Genomic DNA, 18,301 nt, shown 5'->3' on the forward strand with positions numbered 1-18,301 from the left:
ACACCCCCAGCTGGAGGGCTTAGTGCCTCTCAGGGTTAAACTTTCCTTCCCAGGCCTGTGATGCCCTCTCACACCTCCCTCTCGCTTCCCTTCTCTGGAAATCGATCCAGGGCTCCGAGTGTTTTTCTGTCCCCAAATCATTAATTCTGACGTTGGAGCAGCAGGACGGGTCCCAGGAGGTTCCGTGCCCTGGTTGCATGGAGATAATTAGGGAAATGCAATTATCATCTGAGGGGAGCGGTCCTTCCTCCAAGGCGGGGGCGTGGGGGGCCTGCAGTCCGTGGGGAGGCCAGGAGGGCCGCTCCCTCCTCCATCCAGGGGAGCCTTTGGGCCTGGAGGCTGGAAGGGCAGCAGTGACCGCCTCCGCCTCCTTTCTTCCAGCAAGAGATGCTCCGCTACAAAGAGGTCTGCTACTACATGCTTTTCGCGCTGGCCGCCTACGGGTGGCCCATGTACCTGATGCGGAAGCCTGCCTGTGGGCTCTGCCAGCTGGCGCGGTCCTGCTCGTGAGTACCCCTGTCCCGTGCTTCGGCTGGCCAGCGTGTGCAGACAAGCAGAGGTCCTGAGGGCCAGCGTGTGGGAGACTCTCCCCGGACAGACTGTGCCTGCCCAGCCCCCCAGGGTCTGTGGCTTCCGTGGCTTCTCTTCCATGCCACCTCTGGGCCTCAGCCTCTCTACTGCTGCATTATCCTTAGGCGGGGAAGAGCACGGGCTTTGGAATCACACAGTGTTTGGTTTGAATCGAGATTTCGTCATTTGCAGCCAGAGGCAAGTTGTTCTACCTCTGCGAGACTCAGTTTCTTTGTCTGTAAAGTGGGGATGGCGATACGTATGTCCTGGAGTTGTTCTGAGAGGATGGGATGCGACTGGAGAGCATCTGGCGTGCTAGCTGCCTTCCCCTGCCGTCCTCCGCCCCGTCAACCATGCCACGCCCCCTCGACCTGTATCTTTCTCTCCAGCTGGTGTCCTGTGCTCAGCTTGCTGAAACAAGGGACATGCCTAGTACAGGCCCAGTTCATGGAGACCTCTGGAAGGGCATCAAGAAGGCCCTTGAGTGAAAGACTTTGACCCTCTTCCCAGGGACTTGGCAAGGCACCTGTCCCAGACCAGCCCACCCCCACCCCCTCTGGGTGCTGGGAGGACTCTCTGTCTCTCCTAACTGGGCCAGAGAAGGACAAAGCTCTGGAAGGGCCCCTTCCCTGTCCTTGGTGTCTCCACCCTCAGCCCGGCCCAGACAGAAAGAGGACAGCTCCCTGGCTCCCTGGTCTGGAAAGCCTGGCGTTCAGTCAGTGACACTCCTGCCCTTGGGGCAGCCACACCCCTCCCGCGGTGCCCTTCCTTTCTGCAGAGAGTCGTGTGGCTCTCTGGACCTTGTTCTCCCCACCCCCCGTGATTTGCAGAGCGAGTGGCCGGGCCACCCTGTGCTCCCTCCCACAGCTGGCGTTCCTCGCAGCGTCCTTGGGAGTCACTGCGAAGCATGTCAAAATGAGTCCCAGACCAGGAGTCTGGAGACCCGGGCTCTGACGGGCCCTGCTCTATTACTGGCAGGCTGGGGACGCCGTCGGTGCGAGCGGTGCCCTTCCTGCCTGCCTAGCGGGTATTTCAGAAGCCAGGCAATCGTGGGCAGGCAGGGCCCTCGGGGGATCTGCAGACAAGGGGTGGGGGGCCCAACTGTGGTTTGTCAGCTTCTCGAGACTTCGAGGAACAAGAGGACGGGTCCTCGAGCTCAGGTGTCCGTCCCTGAAGGCGGCACGGTGGCGGCCACATGCTGAGAGAGAAGAGGCAGCTGCCTGAGAGCAGGGGTCTGGCCTCCAGCCCCGGTCCGGCCCCCACTTGGCCCTGCAGTCGGTGGAGCCCCCCCCCCACACGGGCCCTGCGGTGGTCACCCAGTCCAGGCCCCGTTGCTTCCCAGACTCAGCTGAACCCTGAGTTTTCCCAGAGGGGCCTCTCCTCATTGGGAAGTAGGTAACAGTCCCTTAGGTGCTGCTTAGGTGAGGACAAAGCTCGAGACATCCCTGAAATTCAGGATTCTTCTTAAAAATCTCAGCTGTCCTCTCAAGGCAGCAAGCCCACCCGGGCCTTGAGTTCTGGCTCCGGGCTCCTCCACCCATCCGTTGGCCACTGGCTCCCTCTGGCGGCCTGAGGAATAGCTGCACCCCGAGCAGGGTCCCCTGCTCAGAGGCTCAACTCGCTGTTCATTTGGGGGAGGCCTGCTGTGGGCCCGGTGCCCAGACGTGTCTGTACCCCTGGCACAGTAGGCCCTGCCCTGGGACCCACTGCCTGGTGGGGGGGGGTACAGACAGCACACAGACAAGGACACGGGCCCTGTAGGAGCAGAGGGACACTTGGGCGAAATAGAAACAGGTCGTGGTGTCAGGCTGGGAAACACAGGCAAGGGGCTGGTGGTGCTGGACGGGGTGTCCCGGGCGAACCTCCCCGTGACATACGTGTGAGCAGAGGCCTGAGGGAAGTGAGAAGTCCTGCCGTGCAATCTGGCCTGTGCATCCTTGCAAGGACCCCAGCTCTTACACTGGGCAGGAAGGGCATCACTGCAGGGTTTCCAGTGAAGCGACATGGCTTGGCTTACGTCTTAGAGGGTTGCCCTGGCTGCCCATTGAGAATGTCGAGACCAGGAGTACATGGGGGAGACCGGGGCGGCCACCATGACGCTCCAAGGCAGAGATAATGGTGGAGGGGTGGGTGGGTCCCGGGAAAGTGGCCGGAGTCTGTTCTGAATTGGAAGACAGAGTGAGCCGATGTGTCGACCGACCCATGGGCTGTGGGACGTGAAGTGGGGCGGGGACCTGAAGCCAGCTCCAAGGACAGGGCTGGACAATGAGCAGCAGGGTGCAGGGAACTCTGGGAGCACGCAGGGGTGGGCCGGTGGGGGGGGTAATGGGCCCCTGAAACGTGGGAAGGGAGCATCTGAGGTGGGAGCAGATCAGGCGGTTTGGTCACCCAGAGGGCGTAGCTATGACAGGAGGAGCCAGGGAGGCCCGGCAGTGAGGGAGGAGCAATCCAGGGGTGAGGCGGGGAGAGCACTGCAGGGAGAGAGAGAGGCCCACTGGGTCCTGTGCCGCCAGGAGGCCGAGTACCATGAGGGCTGTGGGACTTCTCCAGGGGGGTTCCGGAGAGGCTGACTGGAGCCGTTGCTCTTGGGGTCTCTGAGCCCCCTGCCCCCCTCCCCTTGCCAGGTGCTGCCTGTGCCCCACGCGGCCCCGCTTTGCCCCGGGAGTCACCATCGAGGAGGACAACTGCTGTGGCTGCAACGCCATTGCCATCCGGCGCCACTTCCTAGATGAGAACATGACCGCGGTGGACATCGTGTACACTTCCTGCCACGACGCGGTGAGCGGCCACGCCGGGCCTGTGGGCAGCGCTCCCTCACCCCGGCCTCTGTCCTCGGCGGGTCGTGGGGGTGCAGCTGGAGCCCCTCCCCTCCTCACCCCCTCGGGGGCCAAGCAGGGGTCCCCGACCCCAGCCCCAGCCCCGGGGCTTCTCGGCCCAGCCGTCGGGGCAAGGGATGCAGGGACTCAGCAGCGAGGCCCTGGGAAGGGGGCAGCGGTCCCTCCAGACTCCACAGGCAGGACAGCAGCACTCAGGCGGCCTGAGCTGGAGGGGAGCCTAGAGGGAGCCCCAGCAGCCTTGCGGGGGCCCAGAGAGGAGCTGGCTCCTTGGCCAGGAGGCCTGCTTAGGTCACTCTCTGAGTCTAGGCCCATCCCAGGACCCCTTGACTCATGAGCCCCCCTTATCCTAGGTCTATGAGACCCCTTTCTATGTGGCAGTGGACCATGACAAGAAGAAGGTGGTGATCAGTATCCGGGGAACGCTTTCGCCCAAGGTATGCTGCCTGTGGCGCCCAGCCCAGCCCTCACAGCCCCTGAGGCCTGCCCGCCTTCCTCTTCCTGTCCTCACCCCAGCCCTCGCCTGTCCTCTCTGTCCACAAGGATGCCCTGACGGACCTGACCGGGGACGCCGAGCGCCTCCCCGTGGAGGGGCACCACGGCACCTGGCTGGGACACAAGGTACTCCCCCTTCCGGGCCCCAGAGGCTCCTTGCCTCCTCTGCTACCCTGCCAGCGCGCACACCTGTCCTGCTGTCGGGGGGGTCCTCCTGCTTGCTAGGCCCCCAGGGGGAGGTGGGTCAGAGGGGCCTGCATTCATCTAGAAGGTCCACCGTGGCCCAGCCACCGGGATCCCCACAGTCCTGCCTGGCTCAGGTCCTGTCCCAGAAGAGCCTAAAGAGGCAGACGGGAAAAGATTGGTTTCTGTGAGATGCACAACTCTCCTGAGCCTCAGTCTTGTCATCTGTGACATGGAAATGATGTGATAAAGTGTGCACCAGCCCCCACAGCCAGGTTGTTAGGAGGGCCAAAGAGGAAATGGTTGGGACAGGATTGGTGAGTCTCCAGTCACCGTTTTTGCTGGTCCCTAAAAGGCTTCACTCCTGGGGCGCCTAGGCAGGGTGGTTGGTTAAGCCTCTGATTTTTATTTTTAATCTTTTTTTTTTTTAAGATTTTATTTGTTTATTTGACAGGCAGAGATCATAAGGAGGCAGAAAGGCAGGCAGAGAGAGGGGGGGAAGCAGGCTCCCTGCTGAGCAGAGAGCCCGACCCGGGCCTCCTCGATCCTAGGACCCTGAGATCATGACCTGAGCCGAAGGCAGAGGCTTTAACCCACTGAGCCACCCAGGCGCCCCATGTAGAATCTTTTTAAAAAATTTATTTGAGAGAGAGAGAGAGCGCGCACACACACGAGCAGGGGGAGGGGCAGAGGGAGAACTGAAGGCAGATGCTTAACTGACTGAGCCACCAAGTGTCCCCAAGCGTCTAATTTTTGTTTTCAGCTCAGGGTTGTGAGACCAAGCCCAATGTCCAGCTCCATGCTCGGCACGGAGTCTGCTTAAAACTCTCTCTCTCCCTCTCCTTCTGCCCCTACACCCTGCGTGCGCACCCTTGCTTCTCTTACACTCAAATAAGTAATAAATCTTTTCCCAAAAAAAAAAAAAAAAAAAAAGGCCTACAAGATCTCCCTCTCTGTTCCTCCTTACCCAGGGGATGGTTCTCTCGGCTGAGTACATCAAGAAGAAGCTGGAGCAGGAGATGGTCTTGTCCCAGGCCTTTGGGCGAGACCTGGTGAGGCTTCCTCCCTGCCCCTGAGCCCTGGCCATGCCCACGATGCCGCCTCCAAGGCAACGCTGGGGGCAGGGTGTGTGCATGGTGGTGCCCCCCCCGCCACCCACAACGCCCCACAAGCCAGACCCCTACACTGTCCTTGGATGCTTGGCTTCCAGCCCCCTCCTCACCGCTCGGTGACCCCTTCCTCTCTCTCGTACCAGCAGTTCTTGGGCTCCCCTGCCCAGCCCCAGCCAGGTATGACCCCCCTGCTCCATGCTGGGCACTGGAGGTACAGAGATGGTTCTGGGCAGGGGCTTCAAAATACAGAGCAGGCAACAAAGATAAGTAATTTCAGAGCCCATAGGAAGGGTGTTGCTCTGGGTAGAGTGATGTGGATCCTACCACCGACCCAGCCTGCTCCCTGGACAGGCAGCCCCCATGGCAGCCACCCTTCCCAAAGCCAGGCGCTCCCTGGCCTCAGGAGACCCCAGTCTAGTTGTTGGGGCACAGAGATGGGGGAAGGTGAACCAACGATTGCTCTAGAGGATAATCTCCATAGTACGTACCCTATTACAGTAGAGTACAGTCAGCATGTATAAAGGTCTTCCTTGTGTATAGATACAAGCGTCTAGGAGGGAGTGGGCCTCTCCCAGAAAATCAGGAAGGTATCAGGAAGGCCGAACAAGGTTTTGAAGGATGCATAGGAGTTTATTCAAAGAGTCTCCCCAAGAAGTTGCTCTGAGCGTGTCTAGCTTGGCTCTTCCCCTGCCCCAGGGACCACACAGCACAGATTCTGTGTCAGGACTCTGGGAAGACCCCTCTGTCCGATTGGTAGCAGCTAGTCCAGCGCGTCCCTAGGGCTGGGCGCTCACCTGTCTCTCCGTTTCCAGGGCCGAGGAACCAAACATTATGGCCTGATTGTGGTGGGCCACTCCCTGGGTGCGGGCACCGCGGCCATCCTCTCCTTCCTGCTGCGCCCCCAGTACCCTACCCTCAAGTGCTTTGCCTACTCCCCACCAGGGGGCCTGTTGAGGTGAGCCGCCTGGGGCCTGGGAGCTGGCTGGGGTTGATGGGGGCCAAAGACTTGGGAGCTGGCCTGGGCAGTCTGACTTCCGGTGACATGGGGGCCTGGGAATGGCCTGGCAGGTGGAAGGAGGGGTGCTCCGACAGAGGCCAGGCAGACCCCAGGATCTGTGCCCGGCAAAGCCCCTCACTGGCAGGAAAGGTGTGACTGGGAGCAGGCAGCCCAGCCTGGCCCCTGGGAGCTCCCCAGAGGGCCATGAATCCCAACACTAACCCTAGGAGTGCTAGAGCAGGGCTCCCTCACCGCCCCTGCCTCAGCACCCCCGGCTTCCTTTGCAGCGAGGACGCCATGGAGTACTCCAAGGAGTTCGTGACGGCTGTGGTTCTGGGCAAAGATCTTGTCCCCAGGCGAGTTGCAAGTCACAAGTCACTCCCTTTCACCACTGTCCCGGCTAGCTGTTCTTGCCTCCTCGGGGCCTTTCCCTCAGATGCCCATCTTCCCCGGGAATCCCAGAGCCCCTAGAGCCCCCAGAGGGAGAGGACAGGTGGCCCCACCCTGCCTGACCTCCCTTACCTGGCTAGGCCCTGCTAAACTGCGGACTCACCCCTGCCCACCCCTCCCACCCCATGACCCCAACGGCATGGCCTTCTCCCTTGTGTGGCTGCTGTGTGCCTGCCTATCTGCCCCCATACCCCACACACCTCCCAGGCCCTGGCCCAGCGAGGCTGACACCTGGCTTGCTTCCTTCCCCAGGATCGGCCTCTCCCAGCTGGAAGGCTTCCGCAGACAGCTCCTAGACGTCCTCCAGCGAAGCACCAAGCCCAAAGTGAGCCCCCGCCCCCTGTCCCCCTCCACCCTGCTTGGGCATGCTGGACTGTGGGCACCTGCCTGTCCCTTGGCACAAAGCACAAGAGGGCCCAGCCATGTGAGGCCAGGCCGCGTGTGGCTGGTGTCATGGGAACCCCGGCCAATCAAACTCTCAGCACCTCCAAACCCATCTCGTCTCCCCCACAGCCTATCCTCATACAGAGGGGGGCAGTCGAGGCCCAGAGTGGGTAAGGGACTTGCTTTTGCTCACACAAGCTGTCAGGCCTGGGACCCAGGGCTCCTGAGTCCCGACCCCATCACCCAGTGCTGCCTAAGTCAGGAAAAAGCAGGCCCGAGGCTCAGTGCTTCGAGTTCATGATGGGAAGGCCACTGCTAGGCCTGCTGTGGTTCTCCAGGCTCCACGAGTCCAGGTGCCACTGCCGGAGGGAGTCTGGGTGCAGTTTGTTCTGAGGCTCTGCTGGAGCTAGAGACAGGCCCAGCCCTGCCTCCTCTCCCATCAGGTCTTTGAGGACACTAGGGGTCTTCCTGTGCCAAGACGGCCTCAGTGTCCCAGGCGGGTGTGGGTGCTGTGGCCAGGTACCCTGAGGCAGGCAGGAAGGGGCCGCCCTGGGGCAGCATGTCCTCTCTGACCCCCGACTCCACCACACCCATCATCTCTGCCCAGTTTGGGCTGTTCCCAGCCTTGGTGCCCATGACCTTCTGGCAGGCAGCGCCCTGGGCCTGGCACCTGGTGGCAGGGGTGGGCAGGGCAGCAGAAACGTAGGGGCCCAGGTATGCCTGGAGGAGCCTGGTTCTGGGAGGCAGAGCTGCTCCTATCTGACCCAGGCTTGCACACTCATCAGGGCTGGGGCGTGGGTGGCCAGAGGCCACCCCAGATGCAGCCGGGCCTCGTAGGTGCAGCTGGAATGAACTTGGGGTCTGCTCTGTCTCTGACTCAGTGCATGACCTAGAACGAGCCCCTTCCTTTGCTGGACTGTTTCCGCGTCCTCTAGATGAAGAGGTGACTGGTCTTCCAGCCCCTTTCTAGCCCTGAAGTTCAACACTGTCCCGTCATCTGTCCTTGGCATCTTTCTGGCCATCGTGGCCACTGTATGCCTCGGCCACTGCCTCCGCAGGTGGGCACTGCTCTTCCCTCTGCCCCATGGCCATCCTGGCTCCCCCCAGTGACCTCTGAGCCCCCTTTCAAGGCCCCTCCTGCTGCTGCCCACTAGCCAGCCCTGCTCAACTCTTTCCCTGTCTCCCCCAACCCTGCTCCACACAGTGGCGAATTATCGTGGGGGCCACCAAATGCATCCCCAAGTCAGAGCTGCCTGAGGAGGTCGAGGTGGCCACCCTCGCCAGCACACGGCTCTGGACCCACCCCAGTGACCTGACCATCGCCCTGTCTGCCAGCACCCCTCTCTACCCTCCTGGCCGCATCATCCACGTGGTCCACAACCACCCAGCAGAGCAGTGCTGGTAGGTGCTGCTTCTGACCCTGACCAGGGGCATGGGGGATAGAGCTGGCCTTGCTTAGTGACCCCCCACCCCTCGGGGACTGGGGGCAGAGGCAGGGAGATGATGGCCCAGGATGCTCTGGGCCTGCATTGCGCTATCCTTGGGCTCTGCAGGTGAAACAAAAGACCCATCCAGAGCAGGACCCCACCCTTTGTACTCTGTGCCCTCCACCATCTCCTGGTGTCCCCCAGGGCAGTTCTCCCCACTTATGGCCCATGTGAAAGCGGATGCCCTTGGGGAGGTCACCCTGAGGCCCCAGCCAGCTCCCACAGTTATGTGCCTTCCTCTCTGGGATTAGTCGGCAGCACTCGTGAGCAGGGGTGGGGATGAGAGGGGAGAGGGGAATGGGCCAGCAGTAGCAGGCTTCTCCCTCGTCCTGCTCTTGAAGGGGCGGGGCCTGACTCCTCCCTCCCAGCCACAGAAGGCTTGTGAGCCAGGCCTTGCCCAGGGCGGGGCAGGTGTGGTCCAGGCCTCCAGCAGGTGGTAGGCTATGTAGGGACTGTGGCTGAGGTCCTGGTGAGGCCGAACAGGGAGCCCGGGGACCTGGGGGCCGGAGCCAGGCTAGGCTGCCACCCACCCTCAGCCTCCCTCCGGCCCCTGTGCCCCCCAGCTGCTGTGAGCAGGAGGAGCCCACGTACTTTGCCATCTGGGGCGACAACAAAGCCTTCAATGAAGTGATCATCTCGCCGGCCATGCTGCACGAGCACCTCCCCTATGTGGTCATGGAGGGGCTTAACAAGGTGAGCCCCCCGGGCAGCCTGGGCAGGGACGCCTCCTCAGAGCCCCGCTGTGCTCTGTGGCCCGGAGCACCTGGGCTGTCCCCGAATGACAGGCAAGGATGCGGATGCTCAGAGAAGCGAGCCAGAGCTCGTCCTCTGGTCCCTGCACCCCTGCTGTCTCCATGGCTGTGTAGGCCCTGTGGTGGGAAGGGGTCGGGGAGACTCCCAGGTACCTGGCCTGACACACGCACAGCTAAGCAGGGGTGCCCTCTGCCATCACCTGGCCACGGAATGGTGACCGGAGTGGAGGAGCATGCCAGCTGTGGTGCCTAGTGTGATGGTGGGGCCAGGCCCAGGCCTTCCTGGTGGAGCGCGGACCTAGGCCGGAGGGAGGCAGGCAGGAGCAGGGCCCAGCCGACCCAACGAGGCTCTGGCCTGGGAAGCCTGGCCTGCTGCCCCACCCCCACATGATTGTCACCCCTCCACCACCGCCACCAGCTTGCCCGACCTGTCCCCAGGTGCTGGAGAACTACAACAAGGGGAAGACGGCCCTGCTCTCCGCTGCTAAGGTCATGGTAAGCCCCACTGAGGTGGACTTGACTCCTGAGCTCATCTTCCAGCAGCAGCCGCTGCCAACGGGGCCGCCCATGCCTGCTGGCCTCGCCCTGGAGCTGCCCGCCGCAGACCACCGAAACAGCGTCAGGTGAGTCCTGCCTGCGCCGCCCCAGCCTGCCCCGAGGGTACGCACACCCCAGGGGTGTTCCAAGGCACAAAAGCTTGTGCGCATGTGGATCCCGCACCTGTCCTGGGCCGACAGGTGTCTACAAAGCTCTGCGCACAGGCACGGGAAGGTTGAACTTGACCCTCTGCTCAGGAGCTCTTGGGCTGCTCCCACGGCCCCCTGCTTGCCATCACTGAAGCCCCCAGGGGAGAGTGGTCGCCTGGGGATGCACCGAACTGGGGCCACAGCCCACAGAAGCACTCACAGCCATCTAGCCCACACAGATGGACACCTGTGGACTTACAAACACGCAGAGAGGTGTGTTCGTGGTGATGCTTACACATGCATACACATACATGTTCAGAAACCATAGCTCTGAGCATACGGAGCCCCACACACACGTGCTCGTGTAGAGGACATACAAGTCAGAGGCCGAGCTACATAGACCAAAGGGCCGCTAGGGTGGGCAGCCATGCACGTGAGCACGAGACTGCACCTGTGCCCAGACCGAGCCACACGGACACAGACAGACACCTGCACGCTACACACGTAACACCGGGCCCCATGTGCCTGCTCCCGGACCTGCATGTGCTTTGATGGGGGCTGGCTCTGAGGTTGGGAATCTTCCTGGTCCACCCCCTGTGGGGACCTTTCCAGGCCAGGTCACAGATATGGCTGGGAGGCTGCTCCAAAGGGTGGTTGCCACCTCCAGGCCCTTGATGGGGACACCTGGACATCTCTCCAGCCATTTGTATATTTCCTGTGGCGGCTTGACCATGTCTGCTCAGAGGTGCGGCATCCCCCTCCCCTGCCCCCGCCCCCTTCACTTCCCTGTCTGTCCAGCAGAGGGCACTAACCCATGGCGGAGGCAGGAAGTGACCTGGGCCACCCGCCCCTGCTCCAAGACACATCAAGGGGCACTGGCCCTAAGGGTGTGAGAACCAGTGGGGGCAGCTCTAGGCAGTGCTTTCTCCCTTTCTCCCTCCCTCTTCCTCTCTCTCCCCTTCCACCAACGCCTGGTAGTGACCTGGGTCAGCCAGTCTGGGCCCCAGGCTCCGATGAGCGAGCGCAGAGTCTCGCAGCAGAGCTCCAGAGCTCTAGGCTCTCAGCGGGGCCTTAGACCTTCAGTGCCCCCACCCACAGCATCAGACCTTTTGCCTTCTGTTTTGGGCTCTCGTGAGGTGTTTTTTTAAAACAAGTTTCACACTGTTGAACAACTGATAAATTAACCCCGTCCCTTCCCCAAGCTCCCTGCAGCCTGGGAGTGGGAGGGTCCCCCCAACCCCCGGGGTCTCTGCCCCTCCTGAGTGTCACAGCCCTGCCCTGCCCTCCGTAGGAGCAAGTCCCAGTCCGAGATGAGCCTGGAGGGCTTTTCAGAGGGGCGGCTGCTGTCCCCAGTGGCGCCGGCGCCGGCGGCGGCGGCGGCTGCGGCGGCCCGCCAGGACCCCGTGGAGCTGCTACTGCTGTCCACCCAGGAGCGGCTGGCGGCGGAGCTGCAGGCCCGGCGGGCGCCCCTGGCCACCATGGAGAGCCTGTCGGACACTGAGTCCCTGTACAGCTTCGACTCCCGCCGCTCGTCTGGCTTCCGCAGCATCCGCGGCTCGCCCAGCCTCCACGCTGTGCTGGAGCGCGACGAGGGTCACCTCTTCTACATCGACCCCGCCATCCCGGAGGAGAACCCGTCCCTCAGCTCGCGCACCGAGCTGCTGGCGGCCGACAGCCTGTCCAAGCACTCCCAGGACACGCAGCCCCTGGAGGCAGCCCTGGGCAGCGGGGGCGTCACCCCCGAGCGGCCCCCCAGCGCGGCGGCCAATGAGGACGAGGAGGAGGGAGGCTGCGGCAGCCGAGGGGCGGCCCCCGGGGGAGAGCTGGCCCTGCACAACGGGCGCCTAGGGGACTCGCCCAGCCCTCAGGTGCTGGAGTTCGCTGAGTTCATCGACAGCCTCTTCAACCTCGACAGTAAGAGCAGCTCCTTCCAGGACCTCTACTGCATGGTGGTGCCGGAGAGCCCCACCAGCGACTATGCGGAGGGCCCCAAGTCCCCCAGCCAGCAAGAGATCCTGCTCCGCGCCCAGTTTGAGCCCAACCTGGTGCCCAAGCCCCCGAGGCTCTTCGCTGGCTCCGCAGACCCCTCCTCAGGCATCTCACTGTCGCCCTCCTTCCCACTCAGCTCCTCGGGCGAGCTCATGGACCTGACGTCCACGGGGCTCAGCAGCCAGGAGTGCCTGGCCCTGGACAAGGTCCGGACTCCGACCCCCACCAGCCACGGGGCCAGCCCCGCCAAGCGGGACGACCTGGTCATCTCGGCGCGCTAGCACCCCCGGCATGGCTGCAGGCTGAGACCCCGGGCTGAGCAGGGGGCCCCTTGGGCTCCTGGTGGCTGCCCCCAGGGCCAGGCCGCTTTGAGGAGAGCCCCCCCCCCCCGGGGGGCCAGTTTAGCCTCAGGCACGGGGCGCTGCTGCTGAGCTGGGGGTCTGCAGCCCTACCTCAGCTTAGGACCACCGGAAGGCCGGGATAAGGGTCCTTTAGATGGGGGAGGGATGGGAAGCAGGGAGGAGCCTGGGGCGGCCTGCCGGGTGGGCTGGGCAGCCCTCGGCCCTCTCAGCCTGCCTGTCCCCCACAGGACGGGCAGTGGGCATGCCGACTCCCCATCACTGCCCTCTGGCTGCCCTCCCAGGACCAAGATGGAGAGCAGCCCTCTCCCCACATACTCATATCTGTGGTCCAGGCTGGTGTCTGCCCTGGCCACCCCCCAGATCTGGTGCCTGCTGGCCAGCCCCCTGGGGTGACCCCACGCCAAGGTGGCCCGCAGTGCTGTGTATGTTTACAGATGTTGCTGGGCCGGACTGAAGAGGTTTCCTGGGGCTTGCAAGTGCCCCCCCCCCCATGATGGGTTCTGAGCAGGGAGGGGAGGGGGCCTGTCCCCACGGAGCCCAAGGCAGCCACGGGGCCTGGAGGGGCCTGGAGGAGGGTGGGGTCAAGACTACCCCTTTTCTGCTTGGTGCCCCTCATGCTGATCGCTCTGGCAGTGGGTCCTGGGCACCTGGGCCTGCCCCACCTGCCCATTACTTCCTGTCTTGCCTTCTACCCCAGGGGTCCTGGCTGCTCAAAGGGCAGAAGGCACAGGTACGACCACCGCTGGCTTCAGAGTCAGTGCCCTGGGCAGAAGGAGGACACCCAAGTCCCCCTTCCTTTGAGGGCCCCATGTAACCGCTCTGTAGCACCTCGCCCCTGCACCTAGGCAGCCTCAGGCCCTGGGGTCTGAAGCCAGACATGTCCCCACTGCCCTTGGGTCCCCCTCCTCACCAGCCTGAGCGCTGCCCCAGTGGAGCTCTCTTCCCCACAACCCTCCACAACCCTCCACATCCGTCCTGTTGGCAGGAAGTGGAGACGAGAGGAGGGCATTGCAGGATCTAGCTAAACGGGGAGCAGGAGGGCCAGGGGCTCCGGGGCTTTCCCCCCTTAGCTGGAGGCCTCCTGCTGGGCTGGGGACGCAAGGCGGAGGTGGTGCATGCTGGCGGGGGCCACGTGTGTGTGCATGTGCATGTGAACAGCTCCTGAGGAGGGGACCGCGGGGGCTCCCACCCCACCTGCTTGCTGCCCCTCCCAGCCCACCAAGAACCTAGACTAGGATGGGGGCCTGGGCGGTGGGGGAGGGGTGCACAGGACGAGCTCAGTTCCATACATTGGCATCCTCCGTGTCCTACTGCTTCTTGGACCCTGGGTTTGGAAAACTGGTGTGTGCCCCGGCGCTGACCGCCTGCTTGTGCCTTCGTCTCCCCGGAGGCAGACTCCCCCATGCTGCCCCACCCCATAGCCTCTCTGGAGCTGCTAGACTCCCCTGACCAAGATCCCCCCCCCCAAATCTCATGATCACTGGTATCGGGGGGCCTGTGTCCTGATCTCCATCCCACGGAGCTGGGACTGGCCTGGATGCTGCTCTGGGACCCCCCTGCCCACCGTGACAGATGGAGCCAGAGTCCGGGGAGCTGGGCCTCCCTCCCTCTCTGACACCCCCGTTCACAAGACTCCAGGATGCCCCTGCTGAGGGGCCCGCTGCCGGCAGAGCCTGGGCCCAGCAGAAGCAGGATGGAATCAGTGGCTCTTAGAGTTTAGAAAAAAACAAATCGTAAATCAGAGTAAAGTTCCAACAAGCACCTCAGCCAATGGCAGGGAGAGACTTGGTGTCTGGCCTTTTAATTCCTCCTCTGCCAGGGTGGCCCCCGGGACCTCTAAGGGGGCGTGGTAGCCGCCCATGCCCAGGACTGAGCCATCAGGGACAGACTCCCCACCCCCACGGCTGCAGCCACACATGGTTCCAGACCTGGGGCTGGGGCAGGCTTGGACTCAGCCCTGGAGGCCGCAGGGTCAGCCCACCCGGAACCTGCCCTCTCCCCGCCACACCCCCTGAAAGAACGGGCCTGCTGCGCCCCTCTCCCTTCCTCCCCATGCCACACTTGGGGGCCTCTGAGCCTTGGGTGGCTCAGACGCCCCCCCCCCAAGTCTGCTCCCAGAACGCAGCACAAATTCCCAGCCATGAGCTGGCCTGTTCTCCCCGGGGTCTGGGTGACCTCCATATGCAATCGGCAGTGAGCACCTGGGCCCAGACACTCAGGCACTGTCCGTGCCATTCTCCCGCAACTTTTTGTACTTACTGTATGAAAGATCCACACTAATATTGCTGTAAAAAGGAGAGACAAATTAATATAGCTTATTCTATAAATATATCTGTATATAAAGGTTTCTGTATATTGTATAGAGCTGTGTATAAACTGCGTGTAGAAGCACGCTGGCTGCCTTGAGTGACCTCTCTTCCCAGCTCGGGGGGCAAGGGTTGGGGGGTCTGCTGCTGAGCTCAGGGGTAGGAGGGGCCCCCTGAGACTGGCTCGTGCTGCTGTTGATGCCCTGGTCTAGGACCACACTCTGAGCCGCAGTGAGGAACCAGAAGACCCTGAGAACCCCACACAAATGGGGCAGTCCCTTGTTGAGCCTTGCCCATGTGGAAGGTGTACCGGGAGATCCATGTTCATGACCCCATCAGGGCCTTGAAAGATGGGACTTGTTAGTCCCTTTCTCCTCCCTGAGGGGTCTGGGGCACAGAGAGGGTAAGTAAGCTGCCCAAGACCACAGAGCCAGCATGTGGGGCACTGATCTGACAGTTCCCACCCTTCTGCCCAATACTGAGAACCAGAGCAGAGGAGCAAGGACTCCTCTAACACACCCCCCGGCAGGGTAGCACTGAAAGGCAGGGGCCACTGGAAACCTTTGCTGAGTGCTTCTTTAGAAGGGTGCAAAAGAGTTGACCAGGCCCACTCAGGGCACCCCAGGGACCCCAGCTCGTGCAGGCTCCAGGACAAGTGAGGCCCAGGGGGCTGCTGCAGGCCTTGGGTGGGCGGGGAGCTTTTTGGGCCTCCTGCCCACACCAGGCCAGGCCCGCCCGCCCCCTTCATGCAGCAGGTGGCGCTGTTCCTCCAGCCCAGGGAGATGGCAGCTTGGGCCCAGACCCTGAGCCAGCCAATTTTTGACTTGACCTTGACCTTCCCCTTCCTCACACTGCCCACCCTCTTACCCCCTCGAGAGTCCCGAGGGACCCTACTTGGTGCCTTGGGGGAAGGCGACAGAGCAGTGCCTGGCCCCCAGTGCCCCCAGCCTCTTTGAACAGAAGAGGCTCAAAGAGGCCAAAGACCTGCTTAAGGTGACTCGCACTGTGGGGACAGCTGCAGGACTAGAATCCGGGCTGCCTAGCTGAAGACTCTGGCCTCCACCCTCACTTGATGGTTTTCCGAGGTTCTTCCTCAGAAACTCAGTCTCACCGAGTTTGCAAACCGTCCTGTCCAATTCGTGGTTCAGAAGCTGAAGAAACCGAGGGCCAGAGAGATTGTGCCTTGCCCAAGGTCACACAGAATGTGTGGGAAAAGGCTCTCACGAGAGCAATTCTGGGAAGGGCTGGAGCAGCGCTGTGCCTCCCAACCCCACGCAGGCCCTGTGGACAGGCCTGTCCTCCTCAGCTGGGAGGGAGGTAGGAGGTGGGAGGGGGCTTATCCTGCAGGGCTCCCCCCAGCCCTCTCACCCAGCTCCGGGGAAGCAGCACCCCGCGCCCCCCCCCCGCCCCCCTCCGCCTCACTGCCGCTGGGTTCCCACTCAGCACCCCATGGGCCTTCCTCCCTTCCTCTGCAAAAGGGGCTATGGGAGCCCATGGGGGGTCAGGGGTCCCACAACAGGGAGGCCTGGCCATCCGGCTAGCTGATGAACCCCACCCTCTCCTGGCCTGGCCTCCAGGCTGGTACTCTGTGCCTCCAGTACCCTCTGTCTCTGCCTCCCTCTCCCCAGTGCTGCCACCTGCTGGCCCTGCTGAGCGCCAGGAACGATCCTGGGATAGAAAAGCAGCACTTAGGATCACTGCCCTGCCATTTTACCTTCGCCAAGAAGCGGGATTAATAGGCTGACTTACAGAGGAGCCCTCCGAGGACGGGAGGGCAGGCCCTGGAGGATGGCTGAGATGACCACAGGACAGCTGCCCCTGCTCGGCCAGGAAGGAGGTCTTGGTTGTTCACTCCTTATGGCTTGGTGGGGACAGGGTGCAGATGGGGCTCCTCTCTGTGGATGGCTCCCTCAAAGTCCTGGTTATGCACAGTTCCCTTCGGCTCCCTTACCAGCTCTAGTTGCCGCCCTGTCCCAGACAGGCTTCCTTCTGGACTTTGAGGGTGGCAACCTCAGCTTCTGGCTGAGGCCCAGAGTCTGGGACTTTAGCCACTCCTCTCCCCCAACCCAGAGATGGGAACCCCTGGGGGAGTCCCTCCTTTGCTCAGTGGCCGAGTGGAATCAGGGGAGATGGTAGGGCCAGAACACCCTTAACCAGGCCAGCTCCCACCGGATGAACAGGAAGCTCCGTCCCACCCCATCTAAGTTCAAGGCCACCCCAGAGGCCTAATGATCCAACTTAAGGAGTTGGGGTGTTGGGGACAAAATATGCATGTCCCACTCCACACAGGGGCAATGCTTCGCTCATCACCATGGCCCTCAAATGGTGGGCATTTCGGCAACGTGTGGAACCATGGTGGAAAGACCTGTGGGTAGGTGAAGGCTTATAAAGGAGTTCGTTTTCCAGCTGGTTCCGGGCAACTCCTAAAATAAATTCATTAAAAGAAAAAAAATCACATGGCGTAGGCGGGTGTCTACTTTGTCCACTGGCAGGCCTGACGGGGTGGGGGAGGGGGCAGAGCAGAGAATAACAATTGTCTTAAGGGAGGCTGCGGAGGGCGAAAAAACCTCTGGGGTGTATCAGCAGAAAAAGAATAGGCGTCTCAGTGTGGCCTTCTCCCCCCTTCGCGACCCGGCCCCTGCGGGGGGAGCACCGGCAGCACACACAGCTGGGGCCTCCAGCAAAATCCCATTCTATATATGGAGGAGCAACAGCGCGGAGAGCGGCCCCTGGAGGGACAGAACCTCATTGTGAGGCACCCGCCGGCCTGGGCACCCCCTCCCCCAGCCCCAGAACTGTTGTGGCATTGACCCTCCTCAGTGGGCCACCACCGGCCTGCTGACTGGGCCACATCTGGGGCTCAGGCACCGGCTGCCCCTCCCCCAGGGCTGGCCGCTGAGGAAGGGGAGGGTTGCCTGGGTGGGAGCAGCTTCACAGGCTCTCATCCCCGTGCCCACTGAGCAGCCCGGCTCACCCCCCATGCTCCTCTGGGGTGGGGGGGTACTGGCTGGGCAGTGTGGCCCCCTCCTGGCTGCCAGGGCTGCTATCTCGGTCAGCTGGGGGTCCTCCTGCCCCTCTGGGCCTTGCGGTCTCAGTCCCAGTCCTCTCGTCTGTCAAACAGGGGTCGGGTGGGATCAGTTTTCCAGCTCTGACTTGCTTATCCAAGGATCCTGGGAGGCGGTAGCAGCACCACTCCGCAGTGAGATGATTCGCTGGGTCCGAGATTCCAGAATTCTCTGCTTCCAAAGTTTCAGAGATCTAGGATTCTGCGGTGTGAAGACGCCATTGTCCGTTCCTTTCATGTGTATTTACTTAGAATGAACTGCGTTCCAGCTGGTGGTCTTGGTGTTGAAGCCAGGGCAATGACTAAGCCCCAAAACCCTCTTACCTTCCCAGAGCTTCCAATCTAAAGCCAGAAGGATAATCACAAGAACTGACTAAAAATCTTTTATGTGGTGAGGAAAAAGGGCAGGTAGGGGGAATTGCTTCAGAGACGTGATGAGTGAGAAGGAGCCAGTCATGCAGGGACAAGCATTTAGACAGATGGAACAGCATGTGGCAGATGTGCGTCTGGCATGTTTGAGTGAGGGCAGGGAGGCCTTGGGGGCTGTGACTTAGCAATGGAGAGAAAAGGAGGAGCTGAGGCCAGTGGTACGTTAGGGCAGGGGCAGAGCATAAAAGGCCTCAGAAACCA

General features: G+C 62.1%; 1 protein-coding gene across 3 annotated transcripts in view; it reads left to right on the forward strand.

Annotated features, from left to right (window-relative positions):
• DAGLA (diacylglycerol lipase alpha) overlaps positions 1–14,648 on the forward strand; it is a 61,743-nt gene extending 47,095 nt beyond the window's left edge. For all 3 annotated transcript variants that reach the window (XM_004770340.3, XM_013044609.2, XM_045063315.1), the window contains exons 9-20: positions 382–506; positions 3,195–3,348; positions 3,758–3,841; positions 3,948–4,025; positions 5,054–5,134; positions 6,007–6,149; positions 6,479–6,547; positions 6,894–6,966; positions 8,230–8,426; positions 9,076–9,205; positions 9,703–9,887; positions 11,242–14,648. In XM_004770340.3, coding sequence (XP_004770397.1) covers positions 382–506; positions 3,195–3,348; positions 3,758–3,841; positions 3,948–4,025; positions 5,054–5,134; positions 6,007–6,149; positions 6,479–6,547; positions 6,894–6,966; positions 8,230–8,426; positions 9,076–9,205; positions 9,703–9,887; positions 11,242–12,220 — 2,298 coding nt within the window. In that variant the 3' untranslated portion in view covers positions 12,221–14,648. The remainder of the gene's footprint in view (positions 1–381; positions 507–3,194; positions 3,349–3,757; positions 3,842–3,947; positions 4,026–5,053; positions 5,135–6,006; positions 6,150–6,478; positions 6,548–6,893; positions 6,967–8,229; positions 8,427–9,075; positions 9,206–9,702; positions 9,888–11,241) is intronic.
• Positions 14,649–18,301: the final 3,653 nt, after the last annotated feature.

The sequence above is a fragment of the Mustela putorius genome, unplaced genomic scaffold, assembly GCF_011764305.1.
Source record: "Mustela putorius furo isolate JIRA1106 unplaced genomic scaffold, ASM1176430v1.1 tig00000127_pilon_pilon_pilon, whole genome shotgun sequence".
In the NCBI taxonomy this organism is placed as follows: Eukaryota; Metazoa; Chordata; class Mammalia; order Carnivora; family Mustelidae; genus Mustela; species Mustela putorius.